The 24860-nt window shown below is 47.3% G+C and overlaps 1 protein-coding gene and 1 long non-coding RNA gene across 3 annotated transcripts; one reads left to right on the forward strand and one right to left on the reverse strand.

The window, feature by feature from the left end:
- The first annotated feature begins 4986 nt into the window (after positions 1-4986).
- Positions 4987-22564, forward strand: CELA1 (chymotrypsin like elastase 1). Its single transcript, XM_086713368.1, has 8 exons — positions 4987-5141; positions 5821-5903; positions 7053-7153; positions 8256-8381; positions 9177-9313; positions 10576-10721; positions 21497-21646; positions 22410-22564. Exons 1-8 carry the CDS (start codon positions 5102-5104, stop codon positions 22425-22427), a joined length of 801 nt encoding a protein of 266 aa, XP_086569494.1. The 5' UTR covers positions 4987-5101; the 3' UTR covers positions 22428-22564.
- On the reverse strand, positions 11181-24840 carry LOC147579176 (uncharacterized). Of its 2 annotated transcripts, none has more exons than XR_015253627.1 (6): positions 24728-24840; positions 21863-21920; positions 19107-19227; positions 14973-15059; positions 12018-12134; positions 11181-11583 (listed from the first exon to the last, which is right to left on the reverse strand). It is a non-coding gene; the product is annotated as an uncharacterized LOC147579176 (long non-coding RNA). The 2 variants fall into 2 exon arrangements; XR_015253628.1 differs by having other exon boundaries at positions 14973-15912.
- Between the last annotated feature and the right edge of the window lie 20 nt (positions 24841-24860).

The raw sequence follows: 24860 nt of genomic DNA on the forward strand, positions 1-24860 counted from the left end.
CCGTTGCTTCATTATCGATGTATAAAAATGCAGCCGATTTCTGTATGTTCATTTTATACCCTGCAACTGGGCTGAATTCATGTATCGGTTCTAGCAGTTTTTTGGTGGAGTCTTTCGGGTTTTCCATGTCGAGTATAAAGATGGATTTGTAAACCCAGTGGATATCAAGGCAGGACCTTCCTATTCCTTGCAGCATCACAGAGCCCATTCTCTTTGCTCCACATTGATGGAAGAAACACTCAGAACACGTGATGCTTGGCATAGAGCTTGCCTTCTGTCCTAGAAACATACTTCCAAGCAGGGAAGGCACGCTGGGTAGGGCCCAGGGCAGCAATGCTGAGTTCAAGAAAAGTACCTCTGAGGCCACGTCCTGGGTCCCTGGTCATGTAGAGCAGCCACAGAACTAGTGAAATAGTACAGAGGTCTACAGCAGTCTCCCTGCGAATATTGGAGCTGAGTAATTTACAGAAAGCACCCTAACAAGAATCCTTTAGCTTACGTCATCTGCACGGTAACCCTGTGAGAAAGACAGGAGGGGAACCACCTTGCCCATTTTACAGATGAGAAAGTAGAGGCAGGGAGAGATAAAGGGGCTTGTCTGTAGTCCCACAGCTAGTGGATGGCGGGAGCAGAGACTGAGACTTGATTTGGAATGCCGGCTGAGCCAGAGCTCCTTCCACCACACCACAGGAACGCTAGACACCTAGCCATCAGCCTTCCCATTCTCTCGTCCCTCCATGCCGACCACTTCTGACTGGCGGGTCTCTGTAAAGCCTAGAACGGTGGAGCCAGGTAGCCATGAGGGAGGCCATATTTGGGGATCCTGGGATGTTCGTGTTGAAAGCCAGCTCATGGAGCCCGGGATTCTCAGGTCTGAGTCCTAGAAGCCTTCTTTCAGTGCCCCATCTATACTGTAGATGAAAAGCCAAGTGGCAATGGGTGAAGTTGAGGGCAGGTGAGGGCAATGCCCAGCAGCCCCTGAACCTCTAAAGGTCTGTGAGCACCATTTGAAACCATCGTTTTGGTCCAGCCCTATCGTTTTCATATTGTGAAACCGAGGCCAGATAAGGGAAGTAATTTGTCCAATGCCACGCAGCAAGGTATTGGCAACCTGAGGCCCTGGGAAGTCTGAGGAAGTAGGGACAGTGTGTAGAATTGAGCATGACTGCTTAACTGGCCTTGAGTGCTGTGCCCACATGAAGTTTCCACGTCGAGCAGACCCAGCATGCATGTCAGCTCTTCTCCAAGCAAGTTGGACCCCACCATACGTGGCCACCTTGTCTGAACTAGAGAGCCCAGCTGCCTAGAGGAAGACTCACACTCCTTCCAGAAGGGCTTCTGACTTTCCATAGCAGGCTGTCATCTTGGGCATTACCACAGGAGGGTGCCATGGGACCGCAGCTGCCTCTCCCTGCACAACTCCCACAGCAGGAGGTCTCCTAAGTTGCTGAGAGCCTTCAGGACCCTGTGGAGAAAACATTCTGGGGGTAGCCTAGCCAGAGGGAGAGTGGAGAGTGGCCAGGATGTGGCCAGGATGTGGCCAGGGGTGGGGAAAGTAAAAACTCCTTGCTGGCAAAAATTAGACACGAGGTCCCAGGGAAAATAAAGGGTTTATGGCATTGGTAAAGGAAACTTACCCACTGGTTCCTCCTCCCCCATAGTGTCCCTTAGCTGATCTGTTGGAGAATCAGTTGGCTCAGGCTGTGTAGAGCCACACACATCACCTCTGAAAAGTTCTGTCACATCACTGTCTCTTGTCCCCAGACATCCCTGTGGCCCCTAATCTAGCCTACATCGTGTGTGTCAAGCCCATGTGGACACGAGCAGGTGTAAGATGCGGCTTCTCCTCCACGGAGCTCATACCCTAGAGCTGGCGAAGCAGCTGCAAGCAAGTCAGGACCAGCCTGGAGATGTTCAGAGATGCGCCAGGTGAGATGGAAAGAACGACTCCTTCCGTTTAGGGGAGTCAGGGAAGGCCTCACAAAGATGGTGACATTTGACCTTTGACCTCAGGGGTGGGTCCTTAGGTGGGATCCCACACAAGCAACCATCGAGACTCAGAAGAGTCACAGAGAGACAAAGGTACAAGTGGATCTGACAAACCAAGGGGACATCAGGGTGAAGGAGTGGTGGATGTAGAAGCTAGAGGATGGGGACCGCATTGTGACTTTCATGGGACCTAGGCCCTTTTGTCTTCATAAAAAAAAAAAAATTTTTTTTAATTACGTTTCACAACCGCATTGGTATAAAAATGAATATAATCCAGGCTGATGGTATTCATTTTATTTCTTCTGATTTTAAAAGAAATGAAAACTTTGTGGGCCCTAAAAGTGTTGTGGGCCCTAGGCACTGTGCCTGCTGTGCCTATGGGATAAGTCGCCCTGCAGAACAGTGGGTTGGGACCCAAGTGAGAAGACTTTGAAGGCCATGCTAATTCGGGTAAACCATAGGGAGCCAGAGATCCCAACTCTAATCCTTGCTTTATCTTTGGTTGCATTAAGGATCCAAACATTTATCAGGTGTTGATTGTTTGCCATTTATCCCATATCCTTCATGCTCTTATGGCTTCACTCAACAGCTCTCCAGCCAATATTACGATATACGCCCAACCAAGGTGGCCTGTTGAGTGCCAAGTTTCCTCACCCCTGTGCAAAAGCAGTATAATCTCTCCCAGGGGCAGTCAGCTAAGAGTAACTGACAGGGAATGAGAGGTGCAGCAGAAGAGAGGAAGAAACCACATACGACACCTAGAGAGTAGGTCCAGATTGGGGAGTGAGGGGAGGACTAGGGGAGATAGGTGGTCAAGAAGAGGGAGAGGGCACTGATGGGGTGATACAAGACTTTGTGGCCTCCCCTTAGCTGGGGCTGGCCTCACCCTACCCCAGTATCTGCACTGTTCCTTAAAATTCACCCCTCTGATCATTCTCAGAGTTCACCTAAAACCTTAACACCTTGCTTACGTCTTGCTTAAAACCTTGATGCTGTGCTCCTATCCCGATTCCCGAAGATTCTCACTGTAGCGTTAAATGGCTGGTCCCTCCTGGGGCTCTATTTCCTACTTGAAGAATATTGGCGCCATTGCCCAAAATAGCCAAATACCCCAGGAGAGATTCTTATTGTTAATTACAAAAGTAATGGTGTAGAGGAGCCAAACGATACTGAAAAACATGAGTTTAAGAAGTGAAATTGATCTTCACGATGCCTCCATACCTCTTGACTCATTTCCTAGAAGTACCAACTTCCGGGTATAAACCCTTTCATACCCTTTTTCTGTGAATAACAAGTACACACATACCCAGTACCGTATCATTTGCTATTTGATGTCTTCATCTAATATCCCAAGGACATCTTTTCATGTCAGTTCATTAAAGTCTAACTCATTCTTTTTAAAAGCTGGAGAGTGCCCCATCATTTGGTTACACCTAATTTCTTTCACCTTTCCCTGCTGATGAACACTTGGGTTTTTTTTTTTCCCAATCCTGCGACAACTTGGTGACAACCTCTACCATAACCCGCGTCCTCGTACATTTATTTTTGTGCCTGTGTCTCTTTCAAAAGGATTGCAATCCTAGAATTAGAATTGCTTGGCCAGAAGAAACACAATGCCTCAACATTTAAACCACAACTACTGTCTACGTCTGGCCCGAACGGTGAAAATGGGAGTGTGACCAGCAGTGGAGATGAGGCTGGGGCATGCAAACTAGGCACCGGTTGCTGGTTGCGAGGGCCTTAAGTGTTGTCCCTGAAGACTTTGGTTTTTATGCAAACACAGATTGGGTGGCCCTAGGCCAAGGGTATGGAGGTGAGTGTGACATCGACGGCGCCCTTAGAGGCTTACTTTGGAGTATGTGATATTGAGGGGTAATGTTTAGGTGGCCCTAAAGGCCTCCTCTTGGGCTTCTCATCCTGGACCTAGAGCTGGCTTCTTAACTAGGGAGGTGGGGAGAGGATGGCCAAAGAGGCCCAGTTCCCCAGCCCAGCTCAGCTCAGCCTCTTCCCCATCTGCTTTTATTGGAATCCTGGCAGTCAGACTGGAAAGGGGGTCCTCCGGGTGCCCCGAGAGCCATAATGTGATGGCCCCGAACTCTATGGCATGGCCTACGGAGCTCCTTCCTACAGCTTTCTCCAGGCCTCTCTTGCAACTGCAGGCATGAACCTTGGATTCTGGAAAGTGTCTAGGCCACAAAGACCCCCAGGTGAACCAGATGACTCTCCTGCCTCCCTCCAGGCTTCCTGGCTTCTCTTTGCCTCAATCACAGCCCCGCTCCTGGCCCTCTGCTCTGGGCCTCCCGACCCAAAGTCCTCTGCCCGCCTCAAGGCGCCCTGCCCCTCCCTCCTTTCTCCTCTCCTGACTTTGACAGTCAGGGCCCTTCATCACCTACAGGCCAGGCCTGTTCCTCACCTGCTCCCTCTGCCCTCCATGCTCACAGCACTCAGACCATCTCCCTATCCTGCGGCTCCCCCTTCTAACCCACCTCATGGTCTCCTTCTCTGGGAGCTCTCTGGTTGGCTTTCTGTCTGAGTCTCCCCAAACCCGTTTCTTAGAATTCACCAGAATTCGCTCCACCATCCCTACTTGGTTTAGTCCTCCTGCATTTACACCTCTGTCCTGGAGGCATAGCCCACCTTCCTCGTTGGGCAGGGGGAGGTCGTGGTCTCTTCTTTTTGCTAACTACTCTTCCCTCCTCCACACCCACCCCTTGCCTCCACCTCCTGGTGCACTGAATGGATCTCTGCACTTACAGTGTCACTGAGGACAGTAAGGCAGTGACAGACTGTGAAGGGAGCACCCTGATGGAAAGACCAGCCCTGGTTCCCTCTCTTTTTTCTGAAAAAAGAGTTCACTGGATGCCTTTCCACTGAATGCAGATGCTTAAGTCAGCCCTAACCTGACCTTGTTCTGCCTTTGAACAAGAGATATATTAGTTTACTTGAAAATACATCTTTTCATTTGTATTTCCACGTCACCTGTGATTTTCCCCAGCCTTCCATCTGCAGCCCTGACAGCTGGCAGCAAGACGGTCAGCAAAGCTGCTGATAAGAGGAGTACAAAGAGGGCTTGGTTCATGGCAAGGGGGCAGTGGTCTACTCGGCCGGCAACATGCTACGCTTCTTGGTGCTCGCCACCCTGGTCCTTTATGGTAAGTGGGTCCTCGGGCCTGACTTCTATAGGGCGGAGGATTTGGACAGCAGAGCCAAAAGCTATCCTGAAGTCCAGGCCTGCTCTCTATCCCAGGGTGAGATGGGACACCCTGTGGGTCTAGCAAAAACTTTACCCTCCTGGAATCCAGGGTAGGAGCAGTGAGGGCCACTCTCCATGCAGGGCCCTCTGGATGGCAGGGCCTTGAGCCCCGAAACAGAGAAGCCCCTTTCATGGGTCTGGGCTTCCTTACCACCCTCATCGACAGGAAGACATCCTCAGCAGGTGTCTGGATGGGATGTGCACTGCCGTCCTTGCCCCCTGGAGAATCCTGCCAAAGCACCGTATGTGTGGGTAGAGGGGTGAGAGGTCACCTCGGGCCATTGGGATGACCCCGAGCAAGGCTGAGACCACAGGGAGCCTCTGGGGCCCTAGCCCAGTGATGTGAGATGGGTCCTTCGTAGCATGCCAGAGTTCTGGGGACACCTGGGGGGTGGGGGGAAGCAGAAGCCACTCAGACTCCCCTGTTTGGCGAAAGGGCTCCCATAACTCTCAGCTGGGCCCCTCACTTGCTAGGGAGGAACTGTGAATTCGCAGACAAAGCACAACAGCCACCCTGCCCCCCACCCTGAGCTGACCCCATGCTTAGTCATCACTCACTTTTCTTCTGCCCCACAAAGGACACAGCACCCAGGACTTTCCAGAAACCAACGCCCGGGTAGTTGGAGGGACTGAGGCCCGGAAGAATTCCTGGCCCTCGCAGGTGGGTGTTCCTTCACAGCCCCAGACTTCCAACAAAACGAGAGCTGCATGTGTGCTGGTATACAACATCATGTGTGTTTGTGCACATCCTTACCCACAAGTTCTCTAACTGTCTGGATTCTAGAGGTAAAAGGTTGAACGGGTCCAGGCTTAAGGTGGAAAAGGCATACAAAAGGTTTGGGGGAGGGGAGCTGAACACCAGCCACGCTTACTTTCCCAGGCCCGCACCCAAACCCAAACCACATGTATGTTCCCAGTGGCACGCGCAAGACTGCATGCCAGACCCACAGCTCCGAGTCCCAATACCCTCACACACACACACACACACACACACACACACACACATCACTCTGCACTGTGTGCCTCTGCATTCAAGCACACCCCCACCCCACCCCCAAGTAGAGCATGTAGCTTATTTGGCTATTTAAAGCGTTTCTACTTTCGTCACAGGGCAGCTAGGCTTTGAGTTAAGCAATTCTAAATGCGTAAAATTGGCAAATTAACTGGTGAATAACCACACTTTGAGAGGAATCACTCCAATTGGAATTCAATTCAGTTCACTGAAGTTTGCACCCGAATTTTCAGAAGTAGAGCGATGGTGGAATACGAGGTGCTGAGGAAGATATGAACTGATAAAAATGAATATTCCAGTGGTGATTCTGAGTATTCCCTGAAGTGGGGGGACAGGACATATCTGGAGGTCATTGGAGGGGGAGCTCTGGAGACCTAAGCCTGTGGGCTTAGGTGATGGAGCCATTCCATGGCCACGTTTCCTTCCAAGAGGGAACGCAGGTCAAAGGACCTGGGTTCTCGGCCCTTTGCACCAACCCCGAGTGGGGATGTCAAATACGCTGTGTGTGTGCCTTTCCTCCCCCGTCCACGTACACAGCAAACATCACCCAACGGTGGAGCACTCCCTGCTGATCCCGGGGCCGTCTCCACACCCCTTCTCACCACCACTCCGAGGAGCCAATAGCGACCGATCAGCAGAAACTGACAGGTCAAATGAAACCCATTTGCCATCTCTGGCCCACAAAGCTGGAGAATGTTTGCAAGGATGGAAGGAATGGAAAGAAGTGTAATATGCAGTTTGGGGCAAAGCCTTTTAAGAAACGCCAACCTCTCCCTCCTTTCTCTCCTCCCCTTCTAGATTTCCCTCCAGTACCTCTCTGGGGGCAAATGGTATCACACCTGTGGGGGGACCCTCATCAGACAGAACTGGGTGATGACAGCTGCTCACTGTGTGGACCGGTGAGAAAAACAAAACCCAGCTTTGCTGAGCCTCTGGAAGGGGAAAAGTCTGGCCTTTCTGGAGGAAGATGTATCTTTGAGCACTCAGGACAAGCCTTTAAGGGGGTGTTGGGGGGCCTGTGGGGAGGTAGTAGACTATAATGAAAGGTACAGATTTTGGCATCGGGCAAGCTTAGGTTCCCATCCCGCTTCGCCTTCTACCTTTGTGCCTTTGGATGACTTCCTTAGCTTCTCTAAGCTCTCATTCTCTTATTTCTAAAATGGGGTCATAATACCTACTTTGCCGAGTTATTGTGAGGATTAAGTAGGTAAATATTTAAGTGCCTGGTCAATGCCTGGCTGGCAATCATTTTTGTTCGTATGTGTCTTGAGCAACTATTCTCAAATTTGAGCATGGATCAGAATCACCTGGAAGGCACAAATCAGAGCTTCTGATTTGGTGGGTTCAGGTTGAAGGCTGATAATCCGCATTTCTCACAAGTTTCCGGGTTATGCTGGTGCTGCTGGCCCAGGGATCATGCTTTAAACTATTTCTTTATCCTTCCCTCAAAATCTCTCTGTGGGCTGAGAGCCATTATTTCATTTATGTTCGCCACACCTCTCCCAGGTTATGAGATACTCAGCCTCTGCTGCTGGGCTTTAAAAATGGGGCAGTGAGGGGCGCCTGGGTGGCTCAGTCGGTTAAGCGTCCGACTTCAGCTCAGGTCACGATCTCACGGTCCGTGAGTTCGAGCCCCGTGTCGGGCTCTGGGCTGATGGCTCAGAGCCTGGAGCCTGCTTCCGATTCTGTGTCTCCCTCTCTCTCTGCCCCTCCCCCGTTCATGCTCTGTCTCTCTCTGTCTCAAAAATAAATAAAAAAAATAAATAAAAATGGGGCAGTGAAGTTGCTAGTAGTTTTTGTCACCGCCACAGGTTAGTAAATTCGAGAATGAGGGGGCTTGTTACTTCCTCGTCTTCCAGGCTTTTTCATCTGCCCTCTGCCTGGGCCAGTTACGATGAGTTCTTTTTCTAAAGATAAGATGTGAGATGGCTTCCCAACTCTTCTCTGATGGAAAAGAGCCCCCCGGATCACTCAGGGCTTCCTGCTCTTCTCTCACTCCAGCAAAATGACCTTCCGTGTGGTGGCTGGAGAGCACAACCTGAGCCAGAACGATGGCACCGAGCAGCGTGTGAGTGTGCAGAAGATCGTGGTGCATCCCTACTGGAACAGCAATAACGTGGCCGCCGGGTAGGGACAGGGCTGGGCTGGCCTTGGGCTGGAGGTAGGGGGCTGACTGGCCAGCAACAGGGGCTTGGCTTCCCTCACGTTCATTCGGAAGGACTCTGAGAATTTAGGTTTTGGGAGGCTTGAGAATTTTGGCAGGTCTTTGTCACTTGTTTGATCTAGGCTGGTTTGCGTGATTGGGTCCCCTGAAACTCCTCTGCAGCGTTCAAGGTTTCCATTTCTGCTGTTACTTAGTACTCATTTTAGGGAATCGACTCCGTCAGCAAAAGTAAATGTCTTAAAATGAATCTGATCTGAGAAAACTCGTGCCAGACTGAGCCGTACGCTTTGGGAAAGGAGGTAGTTAAAATGGTGGTCAGTACTGGGGGGCGTGGGGGGCGGGGAGCGGGTTCAAGGAGCTGGGATATCGCCGCGGAGTTTTCAGACCCACGCAGCACTGTAGGTCTTTCTTCCCTGAGAATTCTTCTCTACGGCCAAGATCACAGCACTCGGCTCCTTTCTGATTCCCCATTCATTACTGAGAGATGTAAGCCCCACTACCACCACCCAGGTCGCAGAGGCCACAGAGGCCACAGCTAGACCACAACACCAAGACCTCACCAGCAGGTGCTGCTGTTCGACAAGTAATATCCTACAATCCAGCTGTGTTTGACTGAGTCGGAGGCCGAGCAAACCAGCCTCCCGAGCCCTTCTCCGAGTTGTTCCTTTCGAATTCTATGGGCACACAAAGGCTTAGTGAGGGCCGCCCCGCGCGCCGACCTTGACGGAAGGCCTGAGCAGGCTCATTTCCTCCCACAGCTATGACATTGCCCTGCTGCGCCTGGCCCAGAGAGTTACCCTCAACAACTATGTGCAGCTGGGTGTCCTGCCAGCGGCGGGAACCATCCTGGCCAACAACAGTCCCTGCTACATCACAGGCTGGGGCATGACCAAGAGTAAGTCGCCTGCGTTGGCAAAATCCACCACATGGGTCTTGAGTAGGTAGCTGGGCTTCTGGGGAGCATTTTTCTGTAGCCCTAGGTCGCAGCCCTAGTCAGGGACGAGGAACCAGAGATCGAAGAACTGGTGCGTGAAATCGAGCTAAGAATAGGCCATGGAACAGTCGAGTCAGAGATTCATAGAGTCCTATAACTGAGAAACAAAACAAAACAAAACCTACCACATACCACCTTCCCTCACGGCGTATTTTTACAAGCCTCTCATCTTATAACCTGAGGAAACTGAGGCCCAAGAAAATTAAGACCACATGACTGGTTAGTAACTAGTTCGCTGGAGCCAGGACCCGGGTATCCTGGCTCCCACTCTGGTGGTCATTACACCATCACGCTACCTCCAAAGTCGCCGGGCTGTGGGTTGGGGTGACTAAACCAGAGGTAGCCGTAGGTCCAGAGGAGTGAAGGCAAAAGAGAACTCAGCTAGCTTTCTTCTCATCGCGGGAGGAGTTCTGGTAGGCAATGCCATCCAGACAACACAGAAAGGTAGGACGGGGTATGAGCAGAGATGGTTAAGAAGGGCAGGGACATTAGGACTGACACAGACATCTGTCAGCCAGGAGGCGGTATTTGAGCTCTGGGGGAGAGGCAAGGCCTTGCCACAAGCAGCTAGTCTGCTGGGAAAACCTGGAGCTGACAGAGAGAGAGAGAGAGAGACATGCTTCTAATGCAGCTGCTCTCAGTTCACTTAATATCATAGTGGTTCGACCTCCTGATCTCTATAACATGAAAGCATCATTGTAAGGATGCAGAGAAGTAATTCATGTGCAAAGGCTTTGAAAAGTCCAAAGAGCCAGATAAAGGAAAGCTGCAGCAAGCTCTTGGGAAATGAAAAGAAGGGTGTATGGTCCCGGTTCTGCTTCGTGGGATTTACAGTGTGAAGTGAAAGCAGGGGAGTTCTCGACAAATACGACCATTCCGGTGACTTTAAAGTGCTTTCCTTTTTTTAAGCAGCAGTAGGGAGATTGGAGGTTGGTGGTTTGGAGCTTGGGAACAGTGATCAAGGATGAGCCCTGAAGGAAGGGGCCTGTAGCTTGCATATAAAGTGGGGAGGGGAGAGGATCTGTGGCACGCCCTGGAAGGAGCTTGCCCTGAGTTCAGCTTTCACTGGAGCTTGGGAAGGCTTGGGAGGGTGTGGAAGGCTCCCCCCCCGCCGCCCCCGAGAGGGTTTGGGGCTGACCTCCAACGCTGTGTGTCCTGTTCAGCCAACGGGCAGCTGGCCCAGGCCCTGCAGCAGGCTTACCTGCCCAGTGTGGACTACGCCACCTGCTCCAGTTCCAGCTACTGGGGCTCCACCGTGAAGAGCACCATGGTATGCGCTGGAGGAGACGGAATTCGCTCTGGATGCCAGGTGAACACATGCAGGAGGCATCAGGAATCGCAGGCTGGGCCCCTCCCCTCTTGGCCTCCCAGCCCCCGCCCCCAACCTTTTCCTCACTCCCTTTTCCACACCTGCTCCCACCCCCTGTCCAGACTCCGCTTGCTACTCTGGCGTCTCAGTGAGAATGAGTCTGTGCCAGGAACTCGGCACTCAAGGAATCTCCTGAAATTCACCTTGCCTAATGCCCTGACCTCAGAGGCTTGGATGTGGCCCAACATTTGCGTGTTGGTGTATGTGTACGTTCTTTGGAAGTTGTTTGTCACCTAGACTTTTTACAGCCTGGAGTGGTGGTGGTCGTAACTGTGAATAAGAAAGCTCTGTTCCCATCGATCCCAGCTTTCCTTGTACCTCCTTCTCCACCAACCCTTTACCTCAGCAATATTTCCAGGAGTATATACGGATGAATGGGGCAGGGGAGAGCGCACAAAATAGTGTTATAATCATTTATATATATATGATACATGGGATCCTCTTCTATTTAGACAAAATCAATCAGCAGCGTACCATCTTATAGATTTCTTGATGCAGTTCAACAAATGTTCTTGATTACCTATTAGAGGCCAGGCACTGTGCTAAGTGTTAGGGATACAAAGATGACTCAAATACAGTGTTTTAGTGGAGGAATGGCAGGAGCAGACATATGATAGAACGTGTAATACAACGGGGGTAAGTATCATAATAAAGATACGCGTAGGGTGATATAGGAGCCCAAAAGATAGGCACTTACCTGTACCTGTTGGGGTCAGAAAAGACTTGCTTCCCCCCAAGAAAGTGGAGCCTGTAGTGAGTCCTGATGGTTAAATGGGAGAAAGCCAGGCATAAAGGGGAAAAGCTGTTCAGAGAGAGAGAGAGAAACAGCATGAATGAGGGCATGGGCCAAGAAACCATCTAGAACACTTAGAGAATTACAGGGCGTTCCCTACAGCTGGAGCAGAGGTCAGAGCCCACAAGCCTCCAAATCCACGGCCTGTTTCTCTGCAACCATTCTATAGAATGCTTTTTACATTTTTAAATGGTTGGGAATAAATGTACAAAAATAATGTCATGACACATGAAAAATATAAGATTCTAATGTTCATTAAAGAGCATTTAATTGGAACAAATACAGCCATACTTGTTTATTTACATATTATTCACGGCTGCTTTGATAGAGTTGAATAGTTGAAACAAAGACTCCACGGGCTGCAGAATCTAAAATGTTTACTATTTGGCCCTTTATAGAAAAAGTTGGCTGACCCTTGGGCTAGAAATAAACTATTACCATACCAGAGAAGGTCTGGAGAGGACACTGAAGGCAAGCAGGAGCCACATGACTTAGGGCTTCAAGTGCCATGTGCAGGGGAAGAAAATTTTTCCTTCTTCCTTCTAGGTTCTTTGGCTCACCTAATAATTAAATTGACATAGGACAGATTAGCAGGAGAAAAACGAATTTAATCTCATATGTGCAGGAGCTCATAAAAATATGAGACTCAAAGACCTTTTAGACAAAGAAATAATAAATCTGTGAAGCATTGGCAAGACAAAGAAGTTTGGGTTTGGTGAAAATTAGTGAAGACCCAACAAGGTGAGGTAAGAGGGTTTGTTCTATAGCCCTGAATTCTCTATATCCAGCCATAAGGATGTCTCCTTACCTCCTGGTGCGGGGGGGGGGGGGGGGTACCTTTCACATGGGACATTTATTTTCTGCTTTCTGAGAAACAAAGTAGGGTTAGAATATCCTTCTTACATTGTCTGTGCTTAAGTAACTTTAATTCAAAATAATCGATGTCCCAAGGTGGTATATTTCGGGGCAGCCTGCCCTAAATCTCCATCACAAGCTTAGGGACATGAACTTTATCTCTTGGGCACCGGGAAACCATTGAAGAGTTCTAAAAAGGAGAATAGCATTATCAGAGTTGCCTTTTAAAGGTATCATCTAATGACAAGGTAAGCGTGTCTTTGAAGAGGGGAAGGGTGGACGAGAGACAGGTTAGGAGACTATTGTAATTATCTAGGCAATAAATTTGAGGGCTTGAACTAGGGCAGTGGAGAGGAGGGAGAAAGAAGGAGGATCTGGAGTGACTTCCAGGCATCCAGTTTAAGTGATTTAGGGGAGGGGTTTGCTGCCTCCAATGACAGAAGGTTTATAGGATTTGGGAAAGAAGGTGATGAACTTGATTCTGAACAAGTTGAGTCTGAAATCCCAATGGGACATTCAGGTATAATTAACCAGTAAGTAATTAGATATAAAGAAGAAGAGAGTGTGGGGAGAGCTGGGCTAGAGATACAGCAGATGAGCTCCACTCCCCACCCCAGCCACCCCCATCCTGCAGGGGAAAGGTTGTAGAATGAGAAAAGAACAGTGAGTTGAGGAAAAACTATGATAACATGAATACTTGAATGCTGCAGGGGTAGGTGGAGGACAAAGAACCCATAAGACCTAAGAGGAATGCGAGGTGATAAGGGTTTTCCAGAGTCTCAGGAAATACTAACGTGTCATACACAGTATGACACAGTGCATCCAGGAGCCACAGTAGATCACTGAAGTGCCGACTTGGACAGTTGGTGGGTCACTGGTAACTGGCAAGAACAGTTTCAGTAGACTGGAGGGGGCAGAAGTTTTACTGAAGGTAAGAAATGAAGAGGCAACAAGAAACATAGTAAGGAATGGAGAATGCTCTTCCAAGAATCTTGGGTGAAAGAGAGGGACCAAAAAAAAAAAAAAATAAAAGTCTGGTAGCTTTAAGGAGGATGACAAGTCATGGAGGGGCTGAATATAGTATGTTAAAATTGAGTGTGTTAATAGGCAGAGAAGAAAGCATCTTGTAGAGTCAGCGAGAGGAAATAACGGATAGCACAAGATCCCAGAGGAGGAGCGATGGAACCAAGAGCGCAGGAAGAGAGACACCAAAATGTGCGCAGATATGAAAGAGTGTGCAGGCTGGGTGGCTGGGAGCATGCCAGGTGTTTGCATTATTTTGTCTGTGTACCTTATGAAATGGGAGTCGGGTTGGATGCTGATAATGAAGGTACAAAGGTTGTATGGGTCTGGATTAATTCAAGTGAGTAGGACGATGACTGACCTCCGAGATGTTACTGATAGAGTGAGGTTGCAGACCGCACAATGACTAAGTGAGCGTGTGATTCACTCCATTTTACTCAAGACCCAGTTGCAGGGATGCGTTCATCCAGGGCTGGGTTGTCCTGCATTACTGGAGCTAAAGGACAAGACTGCAGACCAAATGCAAGGTCCGAGCTAAGTGGAAAAAGAGAAGCCAGCTGTAGGATGGTAGGCTGACTGAAAGAATAGACTCAAAGGACCAAATGTTTCTGGTGAGCACCTAGAACCATGGAAGTAAGGTGACCAACTCATCCCAGTTTGCCCAGGACCCTTCCTAGTGTGAAAACATAGAAGTCCTGTATCCTGGGAGCCCTACATGCAGGTAGAGACTGATAGGTAAGCAGTTCTCTTCCAGGTCCTCACCAGCCAGCTTCCCCTGTTACCTTAAGGTTTAACCTTTCTGAGTTAATTCACTTTCCTTCTGCTCTCTCAGGGTCTTAAAGTCTGAATAAGTAGAGTACTTTTCTTTCTGCAGCCGCTCTAAGCTGACAATTCTCTGAGGCAGTTGTGTCTCCAGATCCCTTGCCACTGGAGTTTCCCAGGAGTGTGTCTTCTGGGTTTTCAGACTTCTGGGTCCCCCAACTCTTCACCTCAGAATGGATCCACTCATTCCCACCGAGCTCCTTCCCAGCTCTTCCTTCTGCCCTCAGATCCTCAGCCACACCCTCCATCTCTCCAGAGCCTGTGTTTCTTTTCAAGCCAATTAACATAAGATGATAGTGTTATATGTAATTTAATTACCTTCCATTCCTCTAGCCCAGAAACACTCTCAACCCTCTATTAGAATTTGGGTGGAAGATTTTTAGGTTGTTTTGTTTGATTTGTTTTGAGTGCAGTAGTCTAAAGAAAACATCCTCTTTTCCTAAGCAGTAGCTGGGGTGTGGTACGGCTAGTTCCTTTTTAAAAGAATCATCCCCAATTTGAACTTTTGGTGTCTTTTCCTTTTAAGCTTCAATTTTTAACGAGGCTATATGTATTAAATTGCTTAAGGTGACAAATAGAACTATGAGCTTAATGATGGAAAAGAACAATCATTGTGTTCCTTCCACTCTCCTAGATCTCCCTCCCCAGAAGGGACCACTTTCAACTCTTGTCAGCTGATTCTTTTGGGGTCTCCATACCTCTATAAAAATAAATGCTTGTATTCCTACTTTTCAGTTCAGGCATTATGGGTGATGTGGATCTCTCTTCCTTTTTCACAGAGGTACCTGTTAAATAACAAAAATTCAACTGAGTAAATTTGAAGATCAAAGTGGCTTTATTCAAGGACTCAGGAATTGGGGAGTACCCCATCTAGCAAATAGAAAGGAGCTCCATCAAGCTGCAGAAAAGGAAAAGGTTTTAAAGGCAGAGAGGGAGCTGGAATAAAGGAAATTATTAGTAAAGAATGCCTTGTTTTCAGCAAGGTTGTCCTCCCAAAGGGAACAGAGAGGGTCTCTTAGCAGATTACCTCCTCGTGCTGACCAGGAAATTCCAGTTTGGCTGGCTGAAGGTCACGTTTCTGAAAGAAGCTGAAGCTGCAATTAGATTAGGTGTTAAGTCTTGGTGGGGTTTAGCACAAGTGACTCAGTTTTGGATCTACTGTCTCCTTAACAATTCCTCGCTTTTGATCAGATTCTCAGCTGACAGGTATGATAAAAATTTATGGCATTAGTGCTACTCTCAGCAACTGCCCTGTAGTTCTCATACCTTTTTGTGAAATTTTGTTGGTCCTTTGTGTGGTATTCACAGGTCATATGGTTTTTTGCTTAATCTCTGTGATATTCACAGGCCATGACTTCAGATTCAACGATCTGTAAGTTGTTCGTTCTCTTCATTCTTTTTTTGATGTTCCCGTTTTGGGGAGATCATTTTCTTGGTGGTTAGTGGCTGTGAACATGCATTTAAAACATTTGACAGCGGGCGCCTGGGTGGCTCAGTTGGTTGGGTCTCCAGCTTCGGCTCAGGTCATGATCTCATGGCTCGGGGGTTCGAGCCCCACATCGGGCTCTGTGCTGACAGCTCGGAGCCTGCTTCGGATTCTGTGTCTCTCTCTGCTCCTCCACTGCTTGCAGTCTGTCCCTGTCTCTCAAAAATGAATAAATGTTTAAAATCAATCAATCAATCAATCAATCAATCAATCAATCAATCAAACATTTGACAGAATAACAATGGACAGGGGAGACTATTATGATTACTATAAGCAGAATAATTCCCAGTGTTTAGAATGCACTTTGGAGCCATGGTCCCCAACATCCAAACCAATCAAAATCAAATAAGTCAAAGAAAGACCCTGTTGTAGCAGTCACCCTTGTAAACCAGGTTGGCTTGCTCAGTGATCTTACGTAATTGAGTTTCAACTTCTCCAGAAGTGTTAATCCAGCATAACAGGTGGTATTGGCCACAGTACAGACATCCCCTCACTCAGCTAAAGGTAATTAAGGACTATCCTATCATCAAGAATAACTTATGGGGCGCCTGGGTGGTTCAATCAGTTGAGTGTCTGACTCTTGGTTTTGGCTCAGGTCATGATCCCAGGGTCACGGGATCAAGCCCCGCATTGGGCTCTGTGCTCTGTGCTGAGTGTGGAGCCTCTTGAGATTCTCTCTTTCTCTCTCTCTCTCTCTCCCTCTGACCTTCCTGACTCACTCCCTCTCTCTCTCTCCCTAAAAAAAAAAAAAGAAAAAAAAAAAGAACTTTGGCTAGAGAGTCTAAGGATTTTTATTGGGCAGCTATTGTCTTGGCAACAGATTCTACAGTATCTTTAAGAGTTAAAGAGAGGTTTCTGATCATATGCTCATGTACCTTTACTCCTAACCAGGGAAGTGTAGCCCTGCCAAAGGAAGTGAATCCTGAATCCTGAAAAATTCCTTTCTAAGTCAATGATCTAACTCGGTGATTCCTTTCTAACTCAATTCTTTCTCCAACTCGGTGATGTAAATCCAGGGCAACTGTACAATGAGGTGTCTTAGTTCATTTGTGGAAAGCCGAGGGGCACAGTTGGATAACCTAAAAGGCATTTCCTGGCTATGTGCTAGCTATCTTGTCATTCATAGGCCCAAGGGGAGTGATAATTACCACAAAGACAACCCCTCTCAGGGCACAAAACACTTCTCAGTAAGATGGCACTGTTAATGAATTCATTCTCAGGGATTGTTGCATTTGTCCATTCAAGCCAGGGCCCAGTTAGGTCTTCTCTCAGCCTGAAATAAAAAGTTGTTCTAAGTTCCAGAGGTTATTCCCCTTAGCCATCGCCCAGGAGATATGGATGATGGCATGATCTTTCTAGGCCAGCTCCAGAGGGAAGGAAAGAAAGGGAAGAAGAAAGGGTTTCGTATTTAGTCAGTTAAAGTATGAAGTCTTGATCTGGCATCTTGGGAGGAAGCAGTCTACTTCCATGTCAGCTACTTCTCTTCCTAGTCACTTTGGCTGGAACATCTCCAGTGTTTGTGTAGGACCCGATGTCAGGTGGGACCTTCTTCAGCTGTGAGATGCATGTCCAAGTCCCTGGAGTCTGACCACCATCTGGGTGGTGAGGAGGACCTGGGGTAGTCCCTTCCAAGGACTTTCAGGAGCAATCTGTGTTCTTATTGATTCCAAATCAAAAGGGTGAGAGAACATTGGAAATGTTAATTTGAAGAGCCAGAGCCAGATTTTTTTAGGAAACTAGAAGAATTCAGGATCCAGTTTATAAGTATGTAATAGAACCTCGGAGACAATTAACAGGATTAGAATCTAATACAGATGATAGTGTAAACATAAGTTCGTCTCTCTACACTTACCTTCATTTTTTTACAGAAGAATTAGTTTGTTTACATTAAACTTTGCCTGATTATTTACATAAGTGCAGCAAGAATAGTGACTGACCACGTAAGTTCTTTTTAAGACTGCTTTGCTGGAATCTTACAAGCAAAGTGCCAGGTCAATCTTTCCATGAGGCTTTATTGGCTCTGTAAAGTCAACCTTAGTTTCTTCCTTCCTTTTCTTTCCTTCTTTCTTTCTCTTTCTTCCTTCCTTCCTTCCTTCCTTCCTTCCTTCCTTCCTTCCTTCCTTCCTTCCTTCCTTCCTTCCTTTCTTTCTAGTTTTGAGAGAGAGAAAGAGGAGGGGCAGAGAGAAAGGGAGAGAGAGAATCCCAAGCAGGCTCCATGCTGTCAGTGCAGAGTCCAATGTGGGGCTCGATCCCACGAACTGTGTGATCGTGACCTGAGCCGAGATCAAGAGCCAGATGCTTAACCAACTGAGCCACCCAGGCACCCCAAGTTGATCTTAGTTTCTTGAAAGTGTCTGGTCATATCTGAGTCTATGCATAATGTTCTCAAATATGGTATTCCAGTCAGAGCTTTGGTAATATAACCAATGTTTCTAATTGTGTCTTGTTACAAGGAGATCAGATTCTCATTGAACCTATGTAAACAACTCACTGTAGCTTCCCTGGAACAACATGGGCTTGAACTGTGTGGGTCCATTATATGTGGATTCTTTTTTCAATAAATATACAACAGTAAGTGTATTTTCTCTTCCTTATGATTTTCTTCATAACATCTTATTTTCTCTAGCTTACTTTACTGCACGAATACCATATATAACACATCTAACATATAAAATATGTGTTAATTGTTTCTCTTATCAGTAAGGCTTTTGGTCAATAGTAGGCTACTAGTAGTTATACTTTGGAGGAGTAAAAAGTTATACAGGGATTTTTGACTACACAGGGAGGGACAGTCAGTGTCCCTAATCCCTATGTTGTTCAAGGGTCAACTGTATATTGTCATGAAAAGACTACCTGAGAATTTTTTAATTCTGGAGGGATCAGGTAGGGAAAAAACAAGTAAATGTTTCACCTTTGGTCATAAATGTATATCTTACCAAATTGTTGATAGCTTAAGAGAAAAGATAAAAAGGTTTCCTAAAATCTGGAAAAGAAAACATTAGACAACCAGTAGTGTTTTAAACAAGAAGTCATACAAATGATAATCATCCTCTCCTCCTCAATTCACTCATACCCATGTAATTAACATCTGTCCTATTTGAATCCATTTTTCCCACTAGTTCTGGAAGTTCTCACCCAGTTCAGTTGCTTGATCTGAAAGTTATCAGGAACCTGTATTCTAGAGTACCCGTTAGATTCTTTTCCATGAATTTCTCTGAGGATAAAACACATTTGCAGGAAGCTTTTGTAAAACAGTAACTCTCTGTACATGATAAAAGACCAGAAATGCCCATTATTAAAGATGTGATGAGAGTTCATTCTTAATGGAATTGACAGAGGGACTTACCCATGGCCCTTGGAAATGGTGAGAAAGACAGTAAACTCAGTGTTTGCAGAGTTTTATGCCTGTTTCTTGGTGTCCCCAAAGCTGTCAGAAGTGCCCTTTGCTCTGGCCTCTGCCACCAAATCTGTTAAATAACAAAAATTCAGCTGAGTAAATTTAAAGATCAAAGTAGCTTCATTCAATGATTCATGAATCAGATAGCATCTCCTCGAGCGAACAGAAAGCAGCTTCATTGAGCAAAGAATGCCTTGTTTTAGGCAAAGTGGCCCTCCTAAGGGGTCTATCAGCACATTGCCGCCTAGCGTTGACCTAAAAATTCCAGGTTGGCTGGTTAAAGGTCACATTTCTGGGAGAAACTGAAGCTACCGTTAGGTTAGGTATTAAGTCTTGGTGGAGTTTAGCATAAGTGACTTTATTTTGGGCCTGCTGTCTCCTTTTTAACAGTTGGAATGTTTTGGAAGAGTGCGTTGTGATCAAAAGCAGCATTATAAGTGAGATTACATATATCTTCATGGAGTTGACGGCTGTTCCTGGCTGTCTCCATCCTTTCAGAGACAGGCTTGGCACACACAAGCACGCATATGCTTTATTGTGGGTCGCTAGTCCTGTGTTCCTGTATTTCTCTTTCTTCTTTGATGCTGCAAATCCTTCAGTGAGTTCATGAGAAAGGGACGCGTTTTTGGGTTTGTTTTTTTTTTCCCGTTCCTCCCCCCTCCCCTTCTGGCCACTACCACTCTGTTCTCTGTATCTATGAGCTTGTTTTGTTTTGTGTTTAGATTTCACCAGTAAGAGCGATCATCCTGTATCTGCCTTTCTCTGACTGCTTTCACTGAACACACTGCCCTCGAGGTCCATCCACATCGTTTCAAATGGCAAGATTTCCTTCTGTTTTAAGGCCTGAACTCTTATCCATGTTGTATTCTAAAATCACTTTTCATTTCCTGCAGAACTTTGTTTTCCCTGGAGTTAAAAACTGTCTTTAAATCGGTAAAATATATGTCCATTTTATCACTGATTCGGCCCCACACTTCCCCACTAATTTGTTAAGTGACTTCTTTTACCCTCTCCTGACCCCAGTATTTTGTGTTTTTGTATGGGTTTATTTGCAGTCGTCGTGAGAGAGCCTTGGTGGGTTTTCTCATTTTAGAAACTCCAGAACTTTGGTTCTGAAAATGTTTGTTTGTTGATGACTTCTTTCCTTCCATTTTTTATAGTCTCTTTTTAGAATTTCTGTTATTCACCTATTTACCTCCTTAGACGGTCCTCCTATTTTCTTAGTTTCTCTATATTTTGTTTGTTTGTTCTACTATATCTTCCAATCCTTGCAACATTTCATTTCTACTATCATACTCATAATTTTCGAAGGCTCTTTTTGTTTTCTGAATGTTTCGTTTTGCAGTATGCTGTTCTTGCATCATGGATGCAATACTAATCACAGGTTTTTATTGCTTGTTTCCTTCTCCCTGCATACCCTTGGCTGCCCCTTCATTTTTTGTTTATTTCTTTGTCTCTTCGTTTTGAATTCTATTTTTTATCTTAGAGGCTTTCTTCAGATGTGTGGTACTCCTTGACCATCTGCTTTCATTTCAGAGTGAGGTAATAAAAAGCTGATCAGTAGCCATGAGCCTTCAGTGGGATTCATCCACGCTGAACTGGTCTGTTGGGTGACCTAGTGAAGGTCTGGTGGTTTCAGTGGGGGACCTCTAATGGCAGGATCTTTAGGTCTTCCTTCTTGTGCTGGTCAGATTTTCCAGAGAACTATCTTTTGATTTTCTGTCTGGAATTATAGAACTGGCATCCTGGGAGCTGAGTAAGGAGGAGAGTGTCCAGGTAAACCCAGGTTCCTCTGATTCTAAGCCTGAGCATGTAACCATTACCCAATGTATCATTTTCTCTCCCCTTCACCCCAGTTTAGTTTCATGTGTTGACTACTTACCCTGTGTCTAAAGGCTAAGTCTAATTAGAACCACTGGTCTAAATGCTGGGGATGAACACATCAATGAGGACACCCTACTCCCCCCACTCCCAGGTTCGATTTAAGTCAATAAAAGCTATTGAGCTTAAGAATTCAAACTTCTATGCCAGCACTGTGGAGAGGGAACGTGTCAGGAAGACACAGTCTCAAAAAGCTGTTTCAAACAGCTCATAGATAGGTGTGGCAGGTAGAAACAAATTATGAAACCAAAATACAAGGCAGAACATGACCTAAGTGCAGCAAAAGAAAGGACAGGAAGATGAGATTCATCTGGATTGTGGGGATATGAAGGAAGTAGGGATTTGAATTGGAGCTTTAAAACTGCACAGGGTTTGCATGCAGAAGTGGGGTATAAGCAAAAGCAAAGGTCCAAAGATTTTTAAATGGAGTTTTAGGACCCTCCTTCTCGTCCCTGCAGGGTGATTCTGGGGGCCCTCTCCATTGCCTTGTGAACGGCAAGTATGCTGTCCATGGAGTGACCAGTTTCGTGTCCAGTCTGGGCTGTAACGTCTCCAGGAAGCCCACAGTCTTCACACGGGTCTCTGCTTACATCTCCTGGATCAATAATGTAAGTGCTCTCAAATGACAGGTTGAAACAGGGTCACCTGGAGACCCATACACTGGCGGGGCTAGGGAGCGATAATTGGACAGGGAGGCCATCATCTTCCTTACCACATTCGTTTACTCCTTTCCCTTGCCTCCATGATGCATCTCCCCTCAATAATGCTGCCATCCCAAGTTCCCCTCTGCATACCCGCTCAGCCGACATCACCCAAGTGCTTACTGTTTAGGGTAAGGTGGTGACAACAGCAGACCTCAACCGGACATATGGCAGTGCTGTCCTAAGTCAAAGCCAAGAGAAAAACAGCTTCAGAAAGTCCTGCGTGCACCTGGGAAAGGGAAGAGTCACTAACATTTTCTCCCATGAGCTCTTTCTAAGGGCATTATGAGAATCTGCTCTACCCTTTAGCAAGAGGTTTTACTACCTTAGATGATGCTTGAAGGTTAGATGAGGCTTTACCTACACTGACCTGGTGGTAGCTTCACAATCATCCCACCTATGCCCTCTAGCCTTCAAACACACTCTGGAGTCTCGTGGCGTGAACTTTGATTCACAACCATTTCAAGGCCTATTCTTGCCACTAGGTGCTACATATGTGCCTAGAACGTTGAATTGTCCTGACACAGCTGAGACCTACTTCCTAACATACACCTAGCCTCCCTCCCCTCAGAAACCCAGGGCCGGGCTACACTCAACCAGGAGCCCTGAAGAAAACAGAAGGGAGGGAGGCAGAAGTTACTGACTGTGGACATATTGGCTTTTCCTTCAGGTCATTGCTTCCAACTGAACGTCTTCCCGAATCCCATGGCCTTCCCAAGATGATGCTTAGACCCAGGAAAGGACTTGAGGCCATCAAGGAAAAAAAACATTCTGAGAGGCCATTGAGCCAGATCCAGAAAAGCAAATAAAACTGAATATGCATGATCATCCTGAGTCTTTTTGTTCGCCATTAGGCCCTCTAGAGGAAATGGAGTTATAGGACCCAAGTTGGATTTCACATTTCTGTGCTGGATCTTCCGTTTACTGCCATTTCACAAACTACGCCAAGCGGGAGTGGTTTTACGTTACTCTTTTTTGCATCCTTTTAGGACCCACCTAGCCATTAATCTGCCCACCTGGTATTTTCTCCCATGTACATTTGCTATATGCAAAGGCACAGAGTGCTTTCGAATGTTCTTGAGTGACGAAGCGTGCCCTGACTCTCCCAGGTAGATTGTGGGCTCATCCTTCTTTTGTTCCCCCCTCCAGTGCCTAGAACAGGCGCTCGCCCCACGGTTCTGGGCGATGGTAACTGCTAGGAAACACTACAGATCGGAGGATAGGCTTCAGTAGTAGGTCAGATGCCAGCAGACAAAGAAAGTGACAAATTACAAAGGAGGCTAGGGAGGCGAGAATAGAAAAAAAAGGAGAAGATACCGAACGAAGAAAGGAAAGGGTTGAGCAGAACAAAAAGGGAGAAGAGACCGCAATACAGGGCCTCCAGCTAAGTGTGAGTCAGCATGTCAAGGCCAGGACTGAAATAGACCACCGGATCCAGGGTTCTGTAAACCACAGAGAACTGGGAAGCTGATAAGTCTGCCTCATCCTGGCCGGGGCTCAGTCTGTTGGAGTGGCCTACAATCGACCGAACAGGGAACCAGGGAACCGAAAGAAGGCTAAGAGGTTGAGAAGCAGCTTTTCATAGCGATCACAGAGGACCAGACCGGAGGGAATAGGTAGTTAACATTATAACAGGAGAAACCGGCTAAGACTGGTCCTGGAATGTGCAGGCTGCTAAGTCAGCAGAGGCCTCTGGAACAGTGTAGGCATGCACTGTAAGAAGCTGGGTCAGGACGTCTGCGTCCCCATCTCAATTCCAACACCGAGGAACCGGGGAGCCTCTGGGCAAGTCACCAGCTTTTTCTGACTCACTTTCCTCCTCTAGTTAACTTCTGAAGATCGTCCGTGCTCTAAAACCACAGGATTTGGTGATCATCAATTTCAGTTCCCAAGAGACTGGCATGGAAGAGAGTTTCTTAGGAAGCAGTGGCTGGGGGCTGTGTGGCTGAGGATGCCGTGGACTCCTGTGAGTGACATCGGTGTTGCCCTCCTTCTGCTAGTGACAGACCTGTTATCATCACCATCTTCTCTCAGTGTTCCCACAGCACCGCCATCCTCTGGCCTTCTCCCCTCTTCTTCCCATCCAACATCAAGTCCTTCCATTTTCTGTACTCTCACCCCTTCTAGAACAGCCCCACGATGAACATCCAGAATAAACCCTAATGATGTAGAACCTGACAATTTTGTATCCACCTCTATAAATGCATTAAGCACATAATATTATAATCGTCTGATGACCAGCCCATCTCCACCTTCAGACTTCAAGCATCTTGAGGTCAGAGACTGCATTTTTAAAAATTTATCTTGGGGCGCTTGAGTGGCTCCGTCGGTTAAGCATCCAACTTTGGCTCAGGTCATGATCTCACAGTTCATGGGTTCAAGCCCTGCGTGGGGCTCTGTGCTGACAGCTGGGAGCCTGGACCCTGCTTTGGATTCTGTGTCTCCCTCTCTCTGCCTCTCCCCCCCCCCCCAAAATGAACAAATGTTAAAAAAAAATTTTTTTTTTTTAATTTTATCTCGGTTTCCCAACACCCAGCAATGCCCGCACACAGCTGACCCTGAGGGCAGTATGTCTGTTTGGGGGAATGGCCTGTAAAACAATCGAAGACAAGCCTCCCTCTCCACACTCCTCAGGAAATTATTTTGATCCTCTTCCCTTCCTGGAGGAATGTTACCTCCGCTGTAAAATCTGTGAGTAAATGGTTCCTCCAAACCTACTGTTCCTAATTTCCAGCTATCCCCTCAAGGGAGACAGGAAGTAACTTCCTTTCGGGAACCTTCTCCCTCGGGAAGGCACAGATGTAATCTCAGCAGCCTCGTCCCCACTTTCCTGGTCTGTCTTCACTCTGCCTCCACCCAGTACAGGCCCTAGTCTGTCCAGCCAGAAAGTCTGCCCCCTCCCCCCCACCCCAGCACGAGCTTCCATTCTCTCCTCCCCAGTCCTTTTCCAGTAAGATCCTCTCCTTTCCGGGGGACCCCCATTTCTACCTCTGGCTCAGTTGTTGCTCCCTTTCAAATCCGCCTGTGGAGTCCTGTCCCTTTCCGCGCTCTATCCCTACCAGTTCTAGGCTTACTGCCAACCTCTCCGCAGAGGCTTTCCATCTTGAAAATCCCTGGCACC

This window comes from Puma concolor, chromosome B4 (assembly GCF_028749965.1).
Source record: "Puma concolor isolate L17-30 chromosome B4, mPumCon1.1.hap2, whole genome shotgun sequence".
Lineage (NCBI taxonomy): Eukaryota > Metazoa > Chordata > Mammalia > Carnivora > Felidae > Puma > Puma concolor.

Excerpts from the sequence above, each read along its gene's own strand:
- CELA1 (XM_086713368.1), top strand. The coding sequence starts at position 5,102 with ATGCTACGCTTCTTGGTGCTCGCCACCCTGGTCCTTTATG. Across the intron at positions 5,904-7,052 it reads AGAATTCCTGGCCCTCGCAG|ATTTCCCTCCAGTACCTCTC; the intron begins GTGGGTGTTCCT and ends CTCCCCTTCTAG. Across the intron at positions 9,314-10,575 it reads AGGCTGGGGCATGACCAAGA|CCAACGGGCAGCTGGCCCAG; the intron begins GTAAGTCGCCTG and ends TGTCCTGTTCAG.